This window comes from Peromyscus maniculatus, chromosome 19 (assembly GCF_049852395.1).
Source record: "Peromyscus maniculatus bairdii isolate BWxNUB_F1_BW_parent chromosome 19, HU_Pman_BW_mat_3.1, whole genome shotgun sequence".
NCBI classification, from domain to species: domain Eukaryota; kingdom Metazoa; phylum Chordata; class Mammalia; order Rodentia; family Cricetidae; genus Peromyscus; species Peromyscus maniculatus.
This window is the reverse complement of record NC_134870.1, coordinates 55,627,194-55,646,693: the sequence shown is the minus strand read 5'-3', so window position 1 is coordinate 55,646,693 and position 19,500 is coordinate 55,627,194. Positions and strand designations below refer to the sequence as shown.

Genomic DNA, 19,500 nt, shown 5'->3' with positions numbered 1-19,500 from the left:
GGTGACTATGGTGAAAGTTAAAAACAGACAAACCCTTTAACCGTGCACGGCAAACCAAATGGACCCGGTAGAGATAACAGAACAATCCGGAGAACAGAGCGGGAACATGGTGACCAGAAGAACAGAGCGCCCTTAAACTGGCCACAAGCTGAACAATGCTACTAATTACACAATCCCGTCGATAAAGGGCGCTGGCAAATTCCAGCCTGTTCCTGGAAGTGACTCTCAGCCATGCATCAAGGAAATGTCAGCTTCTGGAAGATCTGATTAAATGAGACTGTCTAGGGGAGTTAACCAAGCGCTTCCCGAACTCCAGCGCTAAACCGATCCTGCAGACACGATACCCACAATCCGACTGGTGACCTAGAAGTTCCACCGCCGGTCGTCCCCCGGTATCTCAGGGAGATTGTTAACACGCCCCCTGCAAATAATGAACTAGAGGACGCCTTATATCAAATAGCACAGTGTCTGCAATAAAACTACATAAATCTTCTTGCATATTTTAAATCATCTGTGGATTAGTACATCAACTAATGCAATTAATACTATATATAAACTGTTGTTCTATTGGGGAAGCAGGTAGATGGCCAGCTCATCACATCAATTTTCTTCTTCTTTTTTAAAAAGTATATTTTAGGGGGCTCAGCGATTAAGCGCACTCATTGCTCTTACTAAGGACCTGGGTTGGTTTCTCAGCTAATAATCATCCATAACTCCGGTTCCAAGGGATATGCGATGACTTTCCTTTTACAAGGGACGCACCTGGTGCACGTACATACATGCCGGCAAAACACTCATACACATAAAAGAAAATAAATCTAAAAAAATAAAACAAAACAAAAAAAAGACCCAACCCAAATCCTTTTTCCATAGTGGTTGAAACACCCTGCAATGCGCACAGCTGGGCGCAAAGCCAGGAACGCAGGCAGCTTGACCTCAACCGTACTCTACCCAACCCTGGGAGACCCAGTTCCGCCTCCGGAGCCCCGAGAACGCCGCACCCCGCCCGGCGTCCTCGAACCGGAAGTGTTCTGCTCCCTGACCAAACATGGCGGCCTCTGAGTCGCCTGCCCACCTCCGGCAGCCAATGGGTGCCCGAGGTTCCGCTGACTCATATCCGCGACGGCTGCTCTCGGTGGTATGATGCAACGCCTCAGTCAAGGAAGCCTTCGGTGCACGTTGGGGTGACCAGGTGGCGGTGGTGGTGCAGAGTCGATGTCCTCGGAGGTGATCAGGGCGACCGCAGGGATGGTACTAGGTGAGTGAGGCTCGGCTTGTGGTCCGGTACGGAAATAAATGTTCCGGCTGGGTTCCCCAGCTCCCTTTGGTGCTTGGCGCAGCGTGGCTGCACCCCCAGATATTTGTGGGTTTCTGGCCCTTCGCACCAGACCCTCAGACCTGGGCCACCTGGGCACCGGCCTCGGTGGCCCAGGGCCGGGTCTGATTCAGCCCTGTGGGTCCCTCGGCCACCGCCTCTCTGGCCCTGCTCCACTGCCAAACCTCGTGATTCCGCCGAGACTGGGGCTCTGCAAGGCGTTCCGCGACCAAGTGAAACCTCCAAATAGGCAGTTTCTCCAGTTGATCTTCTGGGAAAGATTTAAGACCTTTAATTATTTTTTCGCACAGCTTCATTTTTTTTTTCCTGCTGAGATTTGCAGCAGTAAACATTAAAGGTTTTAGAGACCGGGGCGATGTCACACCTGGACTTAGCAGTTGTGAGGCCCTCTGCGGAGTTATGAGTTTGTTTTGGAAAGCAGAGGGGACGACGTTTTCATTTGCTGTCTGTGCACTGGGATGCCTGATTCACATCTTGTGCTCTTTCATTCTCAGTACGCACAGCCCTGTAAGATGTCTATTGGTTTCCTTGTTTTATAGATAAAGAAATAAGCACAGGAAGGTGAAATAAATTCTCCCCAGGTCACTCTGGCTTTTCAGGTGCAGCATCTAATCAAAATAGGATGAATTTCAAAACTCTGGCTTTATTGTTTGTACGGTCAAGTAAAGATAAGGGCTAACAGATTAAAACGATGAAAAAGTTCACTTAGAAAAGTCAGATTTGTAATTCATTGTGTTAGGAAGTGGGATAGTATTAAAAGGGAGATCGGGAAAATAATACCTTGGTTTCTTTTGGACTGTGGGAATTTTTACAGATCAGATGCTTTTTCTGTTTCCAAAGATAGAAAATGGATAAAGCAGCCGCATTGTCAAGTGACTGAGAGTTAGTGGTGACTGGTGAATAACTTTCCGTCTTTTAAAAAACAGCAGAGCTTTATGTCTCGGATCGAGAAGGAAACGATGCAACGGGAGATGGAACCAAGGAGAAACCATTTAAAACAGGCCTGAAGGTAACCTCATTAGGGTAACTGCTCCACTTTTAGTAATGGCTGTTGTGATGAATGGCGTCAAGAATTTCATTTCATTTCTTTCATCCTTTAAAAAGAAAATACTACCTTTGTTGGGGGCGGGGGGCGGCGCAGTATTTGTGTGCCTCTGCATAGACATGGAATCCCAAGATGACTTGAGCTATTTGTTCTGTCCTTCTCCCCGTGTGAATGCTGGGCACCAAACTCAAACCCAGGTCGTCATGCCTAGTGGCTGTCACCTTTACCCACTGAGCCATCTCCCCAGCCCAGTAGTTTTATTTCAGATGCTAGCATTTGAAAAGAATCTCCCAAAAGGGAAAGCAGAGGGTGTGTACACACAGGTTGATTTAATAGTGTTAGATCAAAGCCCAAACTTCTTTTTGAACATTTAAAGCCGGTGCTTTCCTTTTCTCCACAAGGTGTTCATCTCTGGACTTTTTCTCTCTGATTCGTCAGATTGTCTGTTTTTCAGCTCTTGTAACAGTAAAAGTTACCTCTGAATCACACCGAGCTCGTGCCTGGTTGAGTCTAAAGAGAGATCTCTTGATGTATTTATTTATCATGGTACAGAGATCATTTTGACCTTGAGACTCAAAAGACTTGGCATATCAGCAACCCACCCATGGACCACTTCTCAAAGCAGACTCGTGAACCTGAAAGTTGAAGACAAAAATGCCACGATGTACTGTTATTTCGGGGCCTAGGAGCATCCTGTGAGGTTAGCTCATTCTAAGTGGACTGTTACACATGTCTCGGGAGTTCTTCAACCCACAACTGATTCCATCAGGTTCAGGTGTGGTCCAAAGTGTCTCCACAATGCTATTTATTCACTGACAGACCTGTTGAGCCAGAATGCTGGAATTCAGCTACCCTCTAAGGGGGGAGGTTAGATGTTTCCTCTTTGGAAGAGCAAGACCCTGACACGCCTCTTTTTATGCATCTGTATCTGGCCATCTCTTGTTTTTATAGATGTCTGATAATATCAGTCATCAAATCCTCTTAACCTGGAAGCGTTTTCTCTTTAGGCCAGGCCAGGTCATACTTTAATATGTCATACCAGGGTCTTGTTTTTTAACTTTTAAGAGGGAAGTCTTTTTCAATTGAGACGTCTCCTGTGACTTTCCCAAACTGAGAATACTTTAGGTGACCTCTGAAGAGGAATGTTGCAGTTCCAGGGTATGCCCTTCTGTTACAAGGCATGATAGGCTCTTTTCATCCTGACATAAAAAAGTGAGTATCAGTGTACACAGTCAGGAAAGAAGCGAATTCCGAGGGCTCTGCAGATGCAACTGTGTGTTAATGAGAGGTAGAGAGTCCTTACAAAAAAAAAAAATGTAGGTAGCCACAGTAATCCTTCCCATTATGATCTGATGGGGCCATGGTTGACCCTGCAGGCCATCATCGATGTGGTACGAGACTATAATCCTGTGATAATTCTCTGTGAAGCTCTTGATGTCTCTAGAAGCTTCGCACATCCCTCCCTGCTCTGTAGCAGGCAGCAGGGTGGCCTAAGTCACACCAGAAGGTTAAGGTTTCTGTTGCCCCTGGTTTGGGAACAGTGAAAGAAAAAAGGGTGATGAATAGTAGAAGTGGGAGATAAACTCGCAAGCTAGCTCCTCGGGTCTTGGGGATTGGATGGTTTAGAATGTGAGGGAGGAGGATGAAGGAGTTACGGAGTGCTCGGTGTGTCTTTCCTGGGAATGGGTGGAGATTTTCCAGGCATTTGAGCATTCCTCCTTTTGTTCCTTTTATGTATGTGGGGAATGTTGTCATTTAGTATGCACGGGGGCGAGTCTTAACTAATCTTGAATGACTGTTGTTAATGTTGCCTCCTAGGCCTAGCTGTTTATACACCCAGTGACTGTCCTTTTGTAACTTTATGGCCCCTAGCCTTTAGCTGAAGAATGAGACCAGACAGTTGAGGACATGTGACTCAGAAAGCAGCTGGAGCAGGACCGTGCAAGAGACCTAATGGGGGCTAAACAGGCCAAGACTAGATGCTTGGTAGGATCCCCGAGGTCAGGTTTTATAAACTTGAGATTTTATCGCCAGAGAGAAGACGTTTCTTCTCCTGTTTGATGTAGTCACTGGAAATTCTTCAGACAGTGCTTGAGGTTCCTAAGATACGCCTCTTTGCCTTGAGCTTATAATTCCAGCACTTGGAGAGTAAAGGCAGGAGGATCAGGAGTTCAAGGTCACCCTCAGCTTCGCAGCAAGGTCAAGACTGGTCTGAGCTAGAGACCCTGTTAAAAATTAGTTTTGGGGGGCCAGTGAGATGGCTCAGTGGGTAAAGGTGATTCTGCCAAACTTGACAGCCTAGGTTCAGTCCCTGGGACCCACATGTTGGAAAGAGGGAGCTGATTCTCCTAATTGTCTTCTGACCATCACCACCCCCCCACACACACACACACATACACACTAAATTAATAAAAACATAACAAGCATTTTTTTTTAAATTCATTTTTCATGTTAACTTAAAACACAAGTGAAATACAGTAATGACTGATATACCAATATTGGTGAGAAAAGAATATATAGCTTCCTAAGAATTTTTCAAATTAAATGGAGCTTAGCCTTCTATGTAACTTGGTTGGTATTTTGTTGACAGAGTTTCAGACCTGCCTGTCTTAGGTCCCTCCTCTGATATTTTACAGGTCACTAGCCTTTCAGATATCGTTTGCAAAGGGGTTTTTGCTCTCTGCTGCCTCTTGCTGGCATGGCTGTGTTTGTCCCTGTGTCCGGTTGACCCTGCTCTCACGGGAGGCCGTTTACTGTGTGTGTGAACTGGCTGGGGTTTTCTGTAGTGTGACCTGGGTGTTCTTGGAGCCCGCTCCTTCTGAAGGAGGTTCAGCCAGTCCTCCTTCCTGTTGCCTCTTGGGTCCTGATGCTTTCTTCTAGGCTCCTGGTCATGTTCAGATTCATAATCCAGGTGTGGTTTTGGTTACTAAGCATCATATAATATTAAAGAAATCTTTTCTCTCTCTCCCTCTCCCCAAGGCTTTGATGACCGTTGGAAAAGAGCCGTTTCCCACCATTTATGTGGATTCACAAAAGGAAAACGAGGTAGGGTGTGCCAACACCTTTTGGGATCATGTTTTGTGAATGATAAGTTTTTCTGTGCACATAGAGGTGTTGAAGATGATGCCTATCTTTCTTTATGCTCTGTCCCTCTCTAGCGGTGGGATGTCATTTCTAAGTCACAGATGAAGAACATTAAAAAGATGTGGCACAGGGAACAGATGAAAAATGATTCTCGGGAGAAGAAAGAGGTGACTAATGAATTTGCCACTGTGCACATTTTTATAATTACTACACCCAAAACTATGTTTACTAATTGCATTGTTTTTAAAATCAGGCAGAAGATAACTTACGAAGAGAAAAGAACCTGGAGGAAGCAAAGAAAATTATCATAAAAAATGACCCGAGCCTGCCAGAGCCGGCATGTGTAAGTGTCTGTCATTTCTGGTGCTGTGGGTGTGGCTGTGTCCGAGATGTTTCTGTGTTTGCAAGGCATATTCATCTTTTGTTCTAATGTTTTGTCTTTCTTTTGGGGGGAATAGAGACACAGTGTTCTGAGTGCTGAGGTTGGCTATTGCAAGTTCATTTTGTTGCCGAAATTAGAAATTGTGTGATGAGTAGATTCTGCTCTGACTGATGGGCATCAGATGTGGAGTACCACCTGGCTTTGCTGGGTAGTTTGAGGCAATTGATTTTGCCTTCTGTGGTATCAGTTTCCTCACCCAAAAGTGGAAAGATTGAAATCTGTGATTTTTGTAAGTTTTACAAATACATAAGAAGCATTTATGATTCTTTGAAAGAAAGTTGCCCCTGCTTTTTTTCTGGAACCCACACAGATGGCTGACCCAGGAGTGAGTTGGCTTGGCTCCGTTATTGTTCTCGCTGGCTAAGTGTCTGTCACCAGCTACTACTTCCACGCACCACCCAGTTGCTCTTTGCATTTTCCTCTCTCTCTTAGTTTCCTGGTGTGTTGAGTGTGCAGAGGGACTTGAAAGGCTGAGATTGTTGTTGCTGTGGGGGACAGGCACATCTCTTGTGACATACTGAATTCATTTATTAACTGATTTCCTTTAATAGTTTCTGAAACAGTTTTAGGTATCTCTCATTGTCAATTTTACACTAATAGAAAAGGGCTTTTTTTTTTTTTTTTAATCCGGCATAGTAAGGTATTTGATTTTAAACACGCAGTAGAATGACAGCCCACAATTTTGTATTTGTGTTTTTTTTTTTTTTTTTTTTTGGTTTTGGTTTTGGGTTTTTATTTTTATTAATTGTTGTGGTAGAGGGTATTTTTTTGTTTGTTTGGTTAGTTGGTTTGGATTTTTTGTTGTTGGGTTGTTTTTTGTTTTTTGTTTTTTCCCGACAAAAGGTCTTCCTATGTATCCCTTGCTGGCCTAGAATTCATAAAGATCCACCTGGCTTTGCCTTACAAGTACTGGGATTAAATGTGTCTACCAGCACACCCAGCAGTGATGGTTTTCAGCACTTTACTACAATCTGTGGACTTATGTAATATTAGTGAAAATGTTGCTATGTGATAAACGACACAGTTCAGATAGTTGTCATTTAAATCCGACAGGTAAAGATTTGTGCTTTAGAAGGATATAGAGGCCAAAGAGTGAAGGTGTTCGGCTGGGTCCACAGGTTACGTAGGCAAGGTGAGTGGGCTGGTTTTTCTCTCCCTCTTTTCAGTCTTAAATAAACCTGGTCTTAGGTGAAGAACGACATAAAAACTTTGCTCCGGGTTTGTTTGGATTTTGGGTAACCTGTCTTTTTGAATATAATAATTTATAGCCTAGATTTGTTCCCATGTAATATGACTATGAAAGTTTGAAGATTTAGATATTATTTGAACTGTTAGTAATCACAGTGGCCAGAGATGTATAATAAGTACATCATCCTCAAATTGAATTTTAATTATTTAATGAGAAACAAGGTTTGTGTTGTAAGGAGGGACAGATCCTTCCTGATCTGAAATGTGTTCACAGATTTGTGTGTATGTATCTGTATCGTATTTTTTAGGTTAGTCTACTAATTGGTTCCCTACTCCTCCCACCCCACATGTATTGTGTGTGAATGCATGTTTGAATGTGTGTGGCACACATATGTATGGACATGTATGTGGAGGCCTGAGATTGATATCTAAAACTATTGAGGATCTCTCTTCCACCATGTGTGTTTGAGGCAGGGACTCTCACTCAAACCAGAGCTCACCGATGCAGCTGGTCTAGCTAACCAGCTTGCTCTGGGGACCCCCTCTCTCTTCTAAGGAGGCTGGGATCACAGGGGAAGAAGTACCACACCCACCTGGCATGGTATTTACATGGGCTCTGGGATCTGAAATCTCCTCACACTTATAAGGCAAGCACTTGAACCATGTACTGTCTCCTCAGCCCAGCATCTTAGTTTTGATTTTTATAATTGACTTCATCCTGACCTTTTTTCTGGACTGACTTACTGTCCCACAATAGTGTGTGGATCTTGAGGATCATGTATGGTTAGAACATAAAGTGCACAGAGACCAGGCTTGGGGGGCGGGGTGTCAAAGGAAGAGGGCATGGAGAGGCCTGAACTTCGATGGCTGACCTTGGGGCTGCTTTTATGTGGGGGTCTTATGAGGTACCAGGGCTGAATTTTTGTCTCTCATTTCTAGGAAAGAATTTGATGTTTCTGGTGTTGCGAGATGGTACGGGCTATCTTCAGTGTGTCTTGTCAGATGACTTGGTAAGTTTTTATCTTACATATGACTGAAAGATTGTGTTGAATAGGGTCCATTAGTGTAAGTTTGAGAATGTTAGGATCTATATACATACTTTAAACTTTTACTGTATCAACTGTGGATACCCATGTCAAAACCATCGTGTATCATAAATGTAAAGAATTCTGATTACACTTTAGCAGAGCTAGAGAGAAGGCTTTCGTCATGAAAACTTTCTGAAATAAGAAAACAGAACAGTGTAGAGAGTCTGTGGCCTGGCCTGAGTGACCACCAGTTTATGGTGGGTCCTGGCTTTTTCCCTGGATGTCATATTCTTAGCAGTGACCCCTTGTCGCTCATTTTCTTTCTTTCTGCTCCCAGTTTATTTGTGGGAGGAAAACCCAGAAATTCTGGGGCGTCTGCCATTACGAGCTTGGTTGGTTAATTCCTGCCGTGGTGTCACTAATGTGCTTCCGGCTACGCTGTCTTACAGTGGAAGGTGGGGCTGATGGTGTTTGAATTTTTTTATTTTTTAATTTTTTTTTGGTCCCTCACGTGACTACTTCATGTGCAGCGCTTTATTCTGGGTATGTCAAGGGGCACCTGATGCTCACTTGTCTTTGTGATTAAAGCTTTAGGTGTAAGCAGCCTTGTCCCACGGTTGTCAGATTGCCCATCACTTTTCTCCTGATGACTTCGGCATGTGCTGGTCATCATAGAGTAGAGGGTCTCTGTCCATGTAAGTCAGGTGAACTGTGTGGATATGGAATGGGACCAGTGTCTTCTGTAGTCATAGAAAGGGACTTAAATATGTTTTTATATAGCCATATGTTACTGAATGATAGCACCACAGTCTAAGAAATACATCAGTAAGCTATCTCATTGAGCACTGTCAGGGTGCACTTTGCTGTGATATCGGTAGGTAATATGAGTTACCTAATAGGGAACAGGTACCGCTCCATTGCTCTTAGAAGCATTATGTGGTGCATGGGTACATTGATACTTCTGCCTCCTCCAAAAACAGTGCTTGTGCGCTCGCGCGCTCGCTCTCTCTCTCTCTCTCTCTCTCTCTCTCTCTCTCTCACTCTCTCACTCTCGTTCTCTCTCTCTCTCTCTCTCTCACTCTCTCACTCTCGTTCTCTCTCTCTCTCTCTCTCTCACTCTCTCACTCTCGTTCTCTCTCTCTCTCTCTCTCTCTCTCTCTCTGACTTTACAAATATTTGAACAAATCACTTGTTTGTGAATAATTCCCTTAACTTTATTAGACTATTGAATATCAGCGTAAGTAGCCTAGTGTGACCTTTGACATCTTTACAGTGCCAGTGTTACAATGGAGTGGTGTTGTCCACGGAGAGCAGTGTGGCAGTGTATGGAACCTTAAACCTAACTCCCAAGGGCAAGCAGGTGAGTGAGGCAAACTCAGGGAGTGAGCAATGGGTGTTTATTTACTAGTTTGTTCCCCAGGGTCTTTATTGGCGCCTTTGGTGTTTGGCATATAAATACACAAGTGTGAAGTACTGTAGTGTCCTTTTCCAGTAGAATATGTATGCTAACATTTTCGTCTTAGTCTGCTTTTTGAAGCTATAACAGAGTCTCGTGGACTGGGAAATTATGAAAAAAAAAAAAAGAAAATTTTCTTGTAGTTCTGGAGGTTGGGGAGTCCCACGATAGAGAAGCTACTTTTGGTGACAGTTTTCTTGCTGTGACATCCCACTACTAAGTACATCAAGGCTAAAGGATGCATTCAGTAGATTGGGATGGGGCTGAACTGGCTGGTGTGTGTGTGTGTGTGTGTGTGTGTGTGTGTGTGTGTGACAAATCTGGTCTCGCGATCACTAGCAGCTTACTCACCTCTGAGGTACTGAGCTGACCTGAACACCTACCCTTGCTGCTGCACTAGCAAGTAAACATCGGTGTGACTTGAGAGGGAGCAGGACTCACAAATCAAAATAATGTGGTGGCCCGCATCTTTTTTAATTTCAGCACACACAGGCAGATTTCTGTGAATTTGAAGTCAGTGTATTCTACATAGTGAATTCCAGGACAGCCAGAGCTACATAGTGAGACCCTGCCTCAAAAAAACAAAAAAACAAAAAAGGAACTTAGCTTTTCAACTTCATTCCTTACTGATCTTCCTGGTTAGTTGTGGAGCCACTTTGCTGTGGGTATGGGGATAACTTCAGTGAGGTGGGAATAAAAACTAAAAGCTTGAGCACTCAGAATTTCAGAAAACACTCGTCTAAACTGAAACCCTTTGAACAGGAATTGGTAGTTTGTTTTAAAAAAGAAAGTAGAAAGAAAGAGGAAAAAAATGAACACAAGGGTGTATTTGTGCTCTAGCTAAGGGCAGATAACCCATTCTACTGACAGTTACCTGTCGGTAATTACAATCCGAATAACAACGGTCGAAATTGTTGCCTAGGAAATAAACCTACAAATGCAGCATATTAACCACAAGAGGGAGCAAATACTCCTGGCCTCAGAGTTGATGGAAAGCCTGCCCTGTAATAAAAAGGAGTGTCTGAGTGAAGTTCGCCGAGCTGTCCTTGATGTGATTGCAAATGGAGTGGTTGTCATGGTGTTCCTTGCTGTCCAGTGTCTGGCAACAAGATAATTACATGTTCCGTGAGCTGAGGCTTTTAGGAGGAATTACTGTCGTGGAGTCAGTAGGGGAAATTTTGATTATCTTTTTCCAAGTAGACAAATAGATAAGCGGCTTTTAGTAAAACTTTGCCATTTAAATTTAAGACTTTTTTTTTTTTTAATTACGTCAGTGATGTATATGTGTGTGTTGGTGTGTGCTGTGTGCACACGAGTGCAGACTCCCTCGGAAGCCAGATGTGTCAGACCCTCTGCAGCTGGAGTTAAGGGTGGTCGGGAGCCACTCCGTAGGTGCTGGGAACTGGACTCGGGTCCTCTGGAAGGGCAGTGTGCACTCTTAGCTGCTGAACTAGCTCTTAAGCTCCCCATTGAAGTTTTGGAATATGAATGAGTGTGTTGACTAACTGTTTGAGCAAATGCTAGGAAAATAAACCATGATGCTAATAGTTGTAAGTGATTACTCTAGGTCATGGAATTTGATGGAGATGATTTAATTCTTAGTATGTGTCTTCTTGTTTATAAAGTGTGTGAGTGCGTGTGTGTGTGCGCGTGTGTGTGTGTGTGTGTGTGTGTGTGTGTGTGTGTGTGTGTGTTTACATGGAAAGAAGTAGTAGGTATAAAATTTTAACATTGAATTACTGGGTCTCTAATTTTGGAGGCTGAAACTACTAATGATGTTCTTAAATCAACACCTTACTGAAAACTTGGGCAGAAGACCTTCAGTACTGTTAGTTTAGTGTCTGTCCTCACTTCCTCTGCTTGTCCCCTCTGCCTTTTAAAACCACAGGCTCCGGGAGGCCATGAACTGAGCTGTGACTTCTGGGAACTGGTGGGGCTGGCCCCAGCTGGAGGGGCTGACAACCTGATCAACGAGGAGTCTGATGTAGATGTCCAGCTCAACAACCGCCACATGATGATCCGAGGAGAGAACATGTCCAAGATCTTGAAAGCACGCTGTGTGATCACCAGGTGCTTCCGGGATCACTTCTTCGACAGGGGGTACTGTGAGGTAAGTGCCCGTTACAGGTCGCCTTTTGCGGGTGATTCCCCGTGCTGTGTGGAGGAGGGACGGCCACGGCAGACCTGTTTGCTCCCTCTCCCCCTCGCAGGTTACCACGCCGACGCTGGTGCAGACGCAGGTGGAAGGGGGGGCCACACTCTTCAAGCTCGACTACTTTGGGGAAGAAGCCTTTCTGACCCAGTCTTCCCAGCTGTACCTGGAGACCTGCCTTCCGGCCCTGGGGGATGTGTTCTGTATTGCCCAGTCGTACAGGGCCGAACAGTCCAGAACACGGAGGCACCTGGCTGAGTACGAAACTGTCCTCCCTAAGCGGCCCTTCGGGCTGGGGATAAAGCTCAGCTGATAGAGTGAATGCTTAGCATACATAAGGCTCTAGGTTCTGTACACAGCACCATGTAAAAGTAGTGGGCATGGTTACATGTCAGTAATCCCAGTCGGGAGGTGGAGGCAAGAGAATCAGAAGTTCAAGGCCAGCCTGGGCTATAAGACCCTGCCTAAGAAGCAAGGAAAGGCAGCTGGCTCCTTGAGCCACAGCCAAAGTCCGTTCTGATTTCTCCTTGACCACTCAGTGAGGGTTGCGTGAGCAGAGCATTGGTTCCTTTCTGGACAGTCCCCCAGGTCCAGACCTTAGCTTGAGAGAACGTCATCTAAAAGAAGAGCAGTGCTCAGCTGCGTCTCTTCTTCAGATTCACTCACGTGGAAGCCGAGTGTCCCTTCCTGACCTTCGAGGACCTCCTGAACCGCTTAGAGGACCTCGTGTGTGACGTGGTGGACAGAGTCTTGAAGTCACCAGTGGCAAGCCTCGTGTATGACCTCAACCCGGTGGGTGCAGTGTGTTCTCGAAATGAGAGGATTCCAGTCTTGATAGAGGACAGAATCACTCTCAGTTTGTGTAGGTTTGCTGAGCTGAAATAATAGATAATGTTTTGAAAACTTAAACTTAATATTGGTAATTGCCAATAACTGTATTTTGGCTTATAGAGGAGGCGGTCAGTAAGTATTTCTTCCTCTCTTTCATATTAATGATCTGTAGGACTTTTTTTGGGGGGGGGGATTGGGGGGGGTTTCAAGACAGGGTTTCTCTGTGTAGTTTTGGAGCCTGTCCTGGATCTCTCTCTGTAGACCAGGCTGGCCTTGGACTCACAGAGATCCACCTGGCTCTGCCTCCCAAGTACTGGGATTAAAGGCGTGCTCCACCACCGCCTGGCTCTGTTTTCTCTTTTTTAAAGAATTTATTATTCTGTATGTGTTTATGATGTGTGTGGGCCTGCTCGTACCATGACAGGATGTGGAAGACAGAGAACAGCTCTGTGGAGTTGGTTCTCTGCTTCCACCTTTTCCTTGGTTCCATGGGTCAGACCCTGGTTATCAGTCAAGCTCACCTGGCAAAGGCTTCACCTGCTGAGCTGTCTCCAGGGTCGACCCCCATCCCCTGCTTGCACGTTTGTTTTATTTTATGTGCATGGGTGTTTTGCCTGCTTGTACATCTGAGCACCACATGCATGCAGTGCATCTGGAAGCCAGATGAGGATGTTACTCCTGGAACTAGAGTCACAGGTGGTCGTGAGCTGCCTTGTGGGTGCTAGGAATCACATCCGGTCCTCTGGAAGAGCAGCCCATATTTTAACCACTGGAGCCATCTCTCCAGCCCCCCTTTTTGTTTCTTAATAGACATTTTAGTCTGGGTGCTTTCCTTTATACACAGTTTTGTTTCTCCTATTTACTCTAGAACTTTAAACCCCCTAAACGGCCTTTCAGACGGATGAACTATTCAGATGCTATCGAGTGGCTGAGGGAGCATGACGTAAAGAAAGAAGACGGAATGCTCTATGAATTTGGAGACGTATGTAGTCCTTTCATGTTGCTTCAGAGGGCGTTGTGTGCTTAAGCAGGTTGTTGATGGTGCTCCTTGATGCTGGGTGCCTCGACTGGTCCTCAGGTCAGCAGTAACAGCAGAGACTACCTCTTAAGAGTGTCTGGATTCATGCTATAGTGAGCTGTAGAATACTGTCCTTTTTGTGCAGTTCTAAAACACTAGCGTTCCTTCTTTCACACAGCATCCTTTTCCTCTTACGTGATCGTTCCTTGGCCAACTCTTTCTCGAGCCTCCTGGCTAGGAGCCGAGCATGCATTGGGAGTGTAGTTATAACTGATTCAGACCTGTGCATTTCACTATTCCTAGCACACTGGTGTGTGTGTGTGTGTGTGTGTGTGTGTGTGTGTGTGTGTGTGTGTGTGTGTGTGTGTGTGTATGTTTACAGGTGAGATGTGTGTACCTACAACTCAGCAGTTTGGCTTTGGGTTAAGAAGGAATTTATGTTGAAAACAAACAGGGCTCCACACATCGCTCTTGGTGTCTTGTAAATTCAGTTTATGAGGGATAGAGTAATTTTGAACTTGAGTTTGAAGTACTTTATTTTCCCCAGTACTTAATGTGTTTGCGTGGAACAGTAGTCACCAGCTGTAGAGCCCAGACAGATGTCCCAGTCCCCCAGGTGGGCTTCTCTCTCAGCCTGCTGTGTGACTGAAGGCTAGTGACCCAGCCGTTCCTCATGTCTACCTTGAAGTGACATCCTCTTCTACCAGATGAAGTGGGCAGGGCCCGTGGCACAGGAAGCCCTCGGTGCATGCCAGTGTACATCCTGTGTTTCTGCCATCCCATAGCACGAGGGCTCTAGAGCTAGGGAATCGTTTACAGGCGTGTATTCATCTGACACAGAACCCCCAGTGTGGGAGGCAGAGGCAGGCCGAGAGATCAGGTTGTTCCCCCATGCATCCTTGTCTCACATACATGAGGGCACAGGGCTTCAGGGACCAGAGCCAGTGATAGCCCAGTCCCGTTTCAGCTCTCAAATCAGTTTTCACTGGGACAGGAGTTTTCCGTCTTGGTTTGAATATGGTTTCCTAAAGGATGTTTGGGAAAGAGAGTGCTTCACTTGGGGTATCACCGTCTAATACTTCTTGACTGTTGTTGCAGGTGTAGTAGGTAGCACCGACACTTGATGTCGGTTGTTTATTTTATGACTGTTTGTACCATTGAATAAGTGATTTTTGTGAGATGCGTGTCATCAGTACTCTGCAGATCAGTGGTGGCCTGGAGCATTCACTGATGGTCTTCTGCTCTGGGGACTGAGTGGGCCATACTCACTTGACAGCTTGGATCTGGCCACTGACCAAGATACCGAGCAGTACCTTTTTACTTACTTACTTATTTATTATATGTACGGTGTTCTGCCTGTATGTATTCCTTCATGCCAGAAGAGGGCACCAGATCTCATTATAGATGGTAGGGAGCCACCATGTGGTTGATGGGAATTAAACTCTGGACCTTTCCAGTGCTCTTAACCTCTGGGCCATCTCTCTAGCCCAACCGAGCAGCATCTTGTCACGCTGAGAGATGTCTGGGTGGTGGGGTCATTTGCTAGCAGCACTCAGCACCTTTCCTGGGCTGTGTTCAAAGAAGAAGATCTTCCTACAGTTCACTTGATGGCCATGGTAGGTTTTACTCCTTTTGAAAAGAAATTGTTCCTGTATGCATGTCTGAGGGTTTTAGGTCTCTGTTCGTTCTCCCCTGTGCAGTAGGAGCACAGCAAGGCTGAAGAACTACTTTCTGTTTGCAGTTTTAAATGTTAATGAAATCTGCTTTAACCTCAGGATATTCCCGAAGCTCCTGAGAGACTGATGACAGACACCATTAATGAACCAATCCTGCTGTGCCGCTTTCCTGTGGAGATCAAGTCCTTCTATATGCAGCGATGTCCTGAGGATCCTCGACTGACTGAATCTGTCAGTTTATGATTCCATGAGTATTAGAAAATTTGTTCTTTTAAGGGACCGGGTGGGAACTGTCATTTGGGATGAGATATATATATAGCTCATGGCAAGTATTTCATAAATCTAGAATAACAGTAATTAAAGTTAAAAAAAGGTTTACCTCCCTGCTCAGGGTTGACATTTCTGATAAAGAATTGGAGTAATACTTGAATTTTGCATAGTCACGGGGCTTCCTTTCGAGTTAGGAGCTTAATTGTAGTTTTCCTTAAAGCCTTGCAATCATGTCTGATAGATTGGCAGTAACTGTGATGGTTTTTATTTGCTTCCGGACTTACTATTTAAAGGTGGACGTGTTGATGCCCAACGTTGGTGAGATTGTGGGTGGTTCCATGCGCATTTGGGATAGTGAAGAAATTCTGGAAGGCTATAAAAGGGAAGGAATCGACCCTGCTCCTTATTACTGGTACACAGATCAGGTAAGAACTGTTGTTTAAACTTCTTCAAGTTTTTTCACTGGGATACTTTTTGCATACATTGAAGTGTATTGTATTGTATTGCGTTGGAGGCCAGAATCCCAGGTAGTCTGTGGGTATTCAGGCAAGCTGTGTTTGCTTTGTAGTGTTTGGATATTGGGTGGGTGGGTGGGTGGCTTTTTCTTGTTTGTTTGTTTGTTTGTTTGCTTGTTTGTTTGGTTTTTTTTTGTTTGTTTGGTTTTTTTTGTTTTGTTTTGTTTTGTTTTGTTTTTTGAGACAGGGTTTCTCTGTGTAGTTTTGGTGCCTGTCCTGCATCTTACTCTGTAGACCAGGCTGGCCTTGAACTCAGAGAGATCCACTTGGTTCTGCCTCCCGAGTGCTGGGATCAAAGGTGTGTGCCATCACTGCCCGGCAGGTTATTGCCATTTTTGTCTTTATCCAAGTTATAAGTCAGTTTCATTACTAAAGTTCTTTATCCGCTGCAGGTTGTTTTTGGTTTTTTGATGTGTGTGGGTGTTTTGTGCACATGTATGCTTCACATGCAGTGCCCCCGAGGCCAGGAGAAGACTTCAGTTCTCCTGGAGCTGCCATTACAGTTAGTAGTGAGCTACCATGTGGGTGCTGGAATTTGAACCCAGTCCCTCTGGGAAAACAGCTAGTACTCTTAACTGCTGAGCTACCTTACCTTGTCTTTAAGTACAGTATTAGGTCCTACCAATATCTAATACTATTCTTCATTCTCCTCTGATAAATCAGGGTAATTAGTTTGAAAGGTGGAAATCATCTCTTCCTTTTAGGGTGGCTCGACATCCCTGATGTATTTTTGTACTGAACTATCCTCTGCATGGTTTATGAAGGCATGTGGCTTTGAATTATTACTACAGTGAGTTAACTGTTACATTGTGGAAGTTAGCTCATTGTAGTAATTTAAACATGATTGGTTACAGTTTTAAAGTAAGCATACATTCTTTCTCTTTCTTCTCATTTATTTAACAGAGAAAATATGGTACATGTCCTCATGGAGGCTATGGCTTGGGCTTGGAAAGATTCCTAAGTTGGATTCTGAACAGGTATCACATCCGAGATGTGTGCTTGTACCCTCGATTCGTCCAGCGCTGCAGGCCATAACCAAGTGCCCCTGGAGCATGAAGGAAGGGAAAATATTCATGAGAAGATAAGACTGCCTCAGCAAAAGAACAAAAATCCAAAATCATCCCTTGACTTCCTGTTGGGTGTAGTAGCTTTTTTCTGTCTTCATGTTTTTTCTTCCCATTACCATAAAAAGCAGTAGGTGTGACTCGAACATCAAGCAACATTGATGTCCCTTTAATAAAAATACTCGTTTCAAAATTTTGAGGAAATACATGGCATGTCACTCTTTAGTTGGGAAGACATTTTATTGTACTGTAGGGTACAATCACTGTATTAAATAAACCATATATGATTATATAGTTTTTAATTATGGTCTGATATTCCATCAACTTTATATTTTTGTCCTTTTAAATGTCACTGGAATTGTTTAATTTATTATATACATGTTATAGCAAACATCTAAAGGAGAAATTGGCCATATGACTTAAAAATCTAGGATAGTACAACAGTTGTAGATACTGGAATTGAATACATAGTCCTTTACATTTGCTATTAATCTTTTCTAAATCCACACAGTGCTTCTGATTCTGAGGGGTATAAATTGATAGAGAAAAATTTATAAAGGGGAATTGGGTTAAAATTTGCATTAACATGATTTGGGTGATGGGTTATTTAAATGATTCCGAGTAACTCCTCAGTCTGAAGTTTAAGAGTAGGGTGCAGGCTGGGCTTCCCTCTTCTGATGTAATTCTGAGTAATAAAAAGTAAATGCGCTCCAAAAGGATTTACACCTGGAATCTTAGCCGCCTGTCACATCCGTGGGTGGGTCCCATCTGCGCGGCCTGGCAGGCTCCAGCAGGTGTACGGACGGCCACCGTGCACGCTGATCGGGTCCACTCCCAGTGCATGCTGTGTGTTCTGATGGGCTGTGTTCCCAGCAATCAATAAACGAACACTTGTCAAACCGCTTCTCTGCCTTGTTTCCTCACAGCCGAACACCTCCTTCTCACAGTTCATACCTTAGGCGGTTTGTAATCTATTTGCCGTGATTATTAGATACCGAATTTAGTATTCGTAGCGTCACATGACAGTAAAAGAATGAGTTTTCAAAATTAGATGCTTGGGTCCCAGTTACAACTGGTTTTGCTTTCTTTTGTTGTTAGCTTTAAATCCATTAAATTTTCTCCTGTTTTTCAAATAAGTAAAAGGACAGGTGGAAATGAGGCATTTGTGATCAAGAACCTGGAAGACTGTCAGTAAGCTGTACTTAGCTTCACTTTAGCAGTTGATCAAAATTTAGGGGATGAGGTTAGGCTCAGTTAGCTTGAATTTTGATTATATAAGTAGGTTGATAGCTAACATACTAAAACAGAGTCAGGGTTAGGTGAGATAAGCCCGACAGGTGGCCTGGGACCGAGGAACAGTATGATCACAAACCCCATTTATGGGTACTTCATTTCTCTCATTGTGTGGCTCTTAACTCTGTCCTAAGGATCACAAATGCCATCCCTCCTCCTGTTCAAAGACCAGCTTGCAGACACCTCTGGTTCTAGTTCTGTTCTCCCTACTAGGCTCCCATCTCATGACCTTCCTCTCAGAAGCCTGTTGATGTTCACATCAGAAGCTTCTTTCTGTAATAGACCTACTCAGAGAAGTAAGATGCTAATACTGTAGCAATTTGGATTACAAATAATGCCCGATTTAGGATAGCTCCATGTTTGACTTGATGCAGTCATATGAAAGATTAGCCTAGAAAGCATTCTGCCTTTCATCTTTAATAGTCAACAAATTGTAGGTGTTAAATACTTTATAATATGCCATATGTTAGAGGATTTTGCCTGACTGTTAGCTCAGTGCTCTGAGTATGTTTAAAGAAAGCTAGGCCACACACTGATATTATATAAAGTGTAGAAAGTGTACTTTTTACCTGTGGTATTTTCAGCTTATGCTAGGATTATGTGGAATATGCCAAGAAGCATCTCAACTTCTCAGTTTCCCTTAAATGTCCTTCAACCATTTTAGTGATTCAAATTTCTCTTCATCTCCTTCCCACCGTATTGTGTGTAGCAATTCCTAAAAGTATCTTCTTCAATATAGAGAGACTAGTTCAGCTCTCTCATGAGTAACCTCGGATGCATATTGTGATTACCTGATGATTTTATATGGAATAGTGCCTGGGTTTTACACTAGACTAGCTGAAACTGGATTTCTGGATGATGCCAAGATTTTTTTTTTTTTTTTTGAAAATTTCCCATGTAAGACTGGCCTAGGGTGATGCTGACGGTGATTCTAAAATGAGCCTTAAGGCTCTCTTACTATAATACCTAAGTCCTTAATGATCCCTGCTCATCTCTAGTTGAAATGGGAATGCTGGGGAAAGGCTGGGTTTCAACTCTCTTAGCACCGTGGATGTCTTTCAAGCCTTCTAGGAACAAAGGTGCCGTGATGTTCGGGTCCCAT

At 44.1% G+C, this 19,500-nt stretch overlaps 1 protein-coding gene across 2 annotated transcripts; it reads left to right on the top strand.

Moving 5' to 3' along the window:
- Window positions 1-1,040: 1,040 nt before the first annotated feature.
- Window positions 1,041-18,008, top strand: Nars1 (asparaginyl-tRNA synthetase 1). Of its 2 annotated transcripts, none has more exons than XM_006985184.4 (15): window positions 1,041-1,258; window positions 2,263-2,345; window positions 5,361-5,426; window positions 5,540-5,632; window positions 5,719-5,808; window positions 6,961-7,039; window positions 8,035-8,105; window positions 9,397-9,483; window positions 11,468-11,689; window positions 11,790-11,989; window positions 12,388-12,523; window positions 13,431-13,544; window positions 15,356-15,487; window positions 15,820-15,951; window positions 16,945-18,008. In XM_006985184.4, exons 1-15 carry the CDS (start codon window positions 1,216-1,218, stop codon window positions 17,074-17,076), a joined length of 1,680 nt encoding a protein of 559 aa, XP_006985246.1. In that variant the 5' UTR covers window positions 1,041-1,215; the 3' UTR covers window positions 17,077-18,008. The 2 variants fall into 2 exon arrangements, with proteins under 2 accessions (XP_006985246.1, XP_006985247.1); XM_006985185.4 differs by having other exon boundaries at window positions 1,115-1,258; window positions 2,266-2,345.
- The last annotated feature ends 1,492 nt before the right edge of the window (window positions 18,009-19,500 follow it).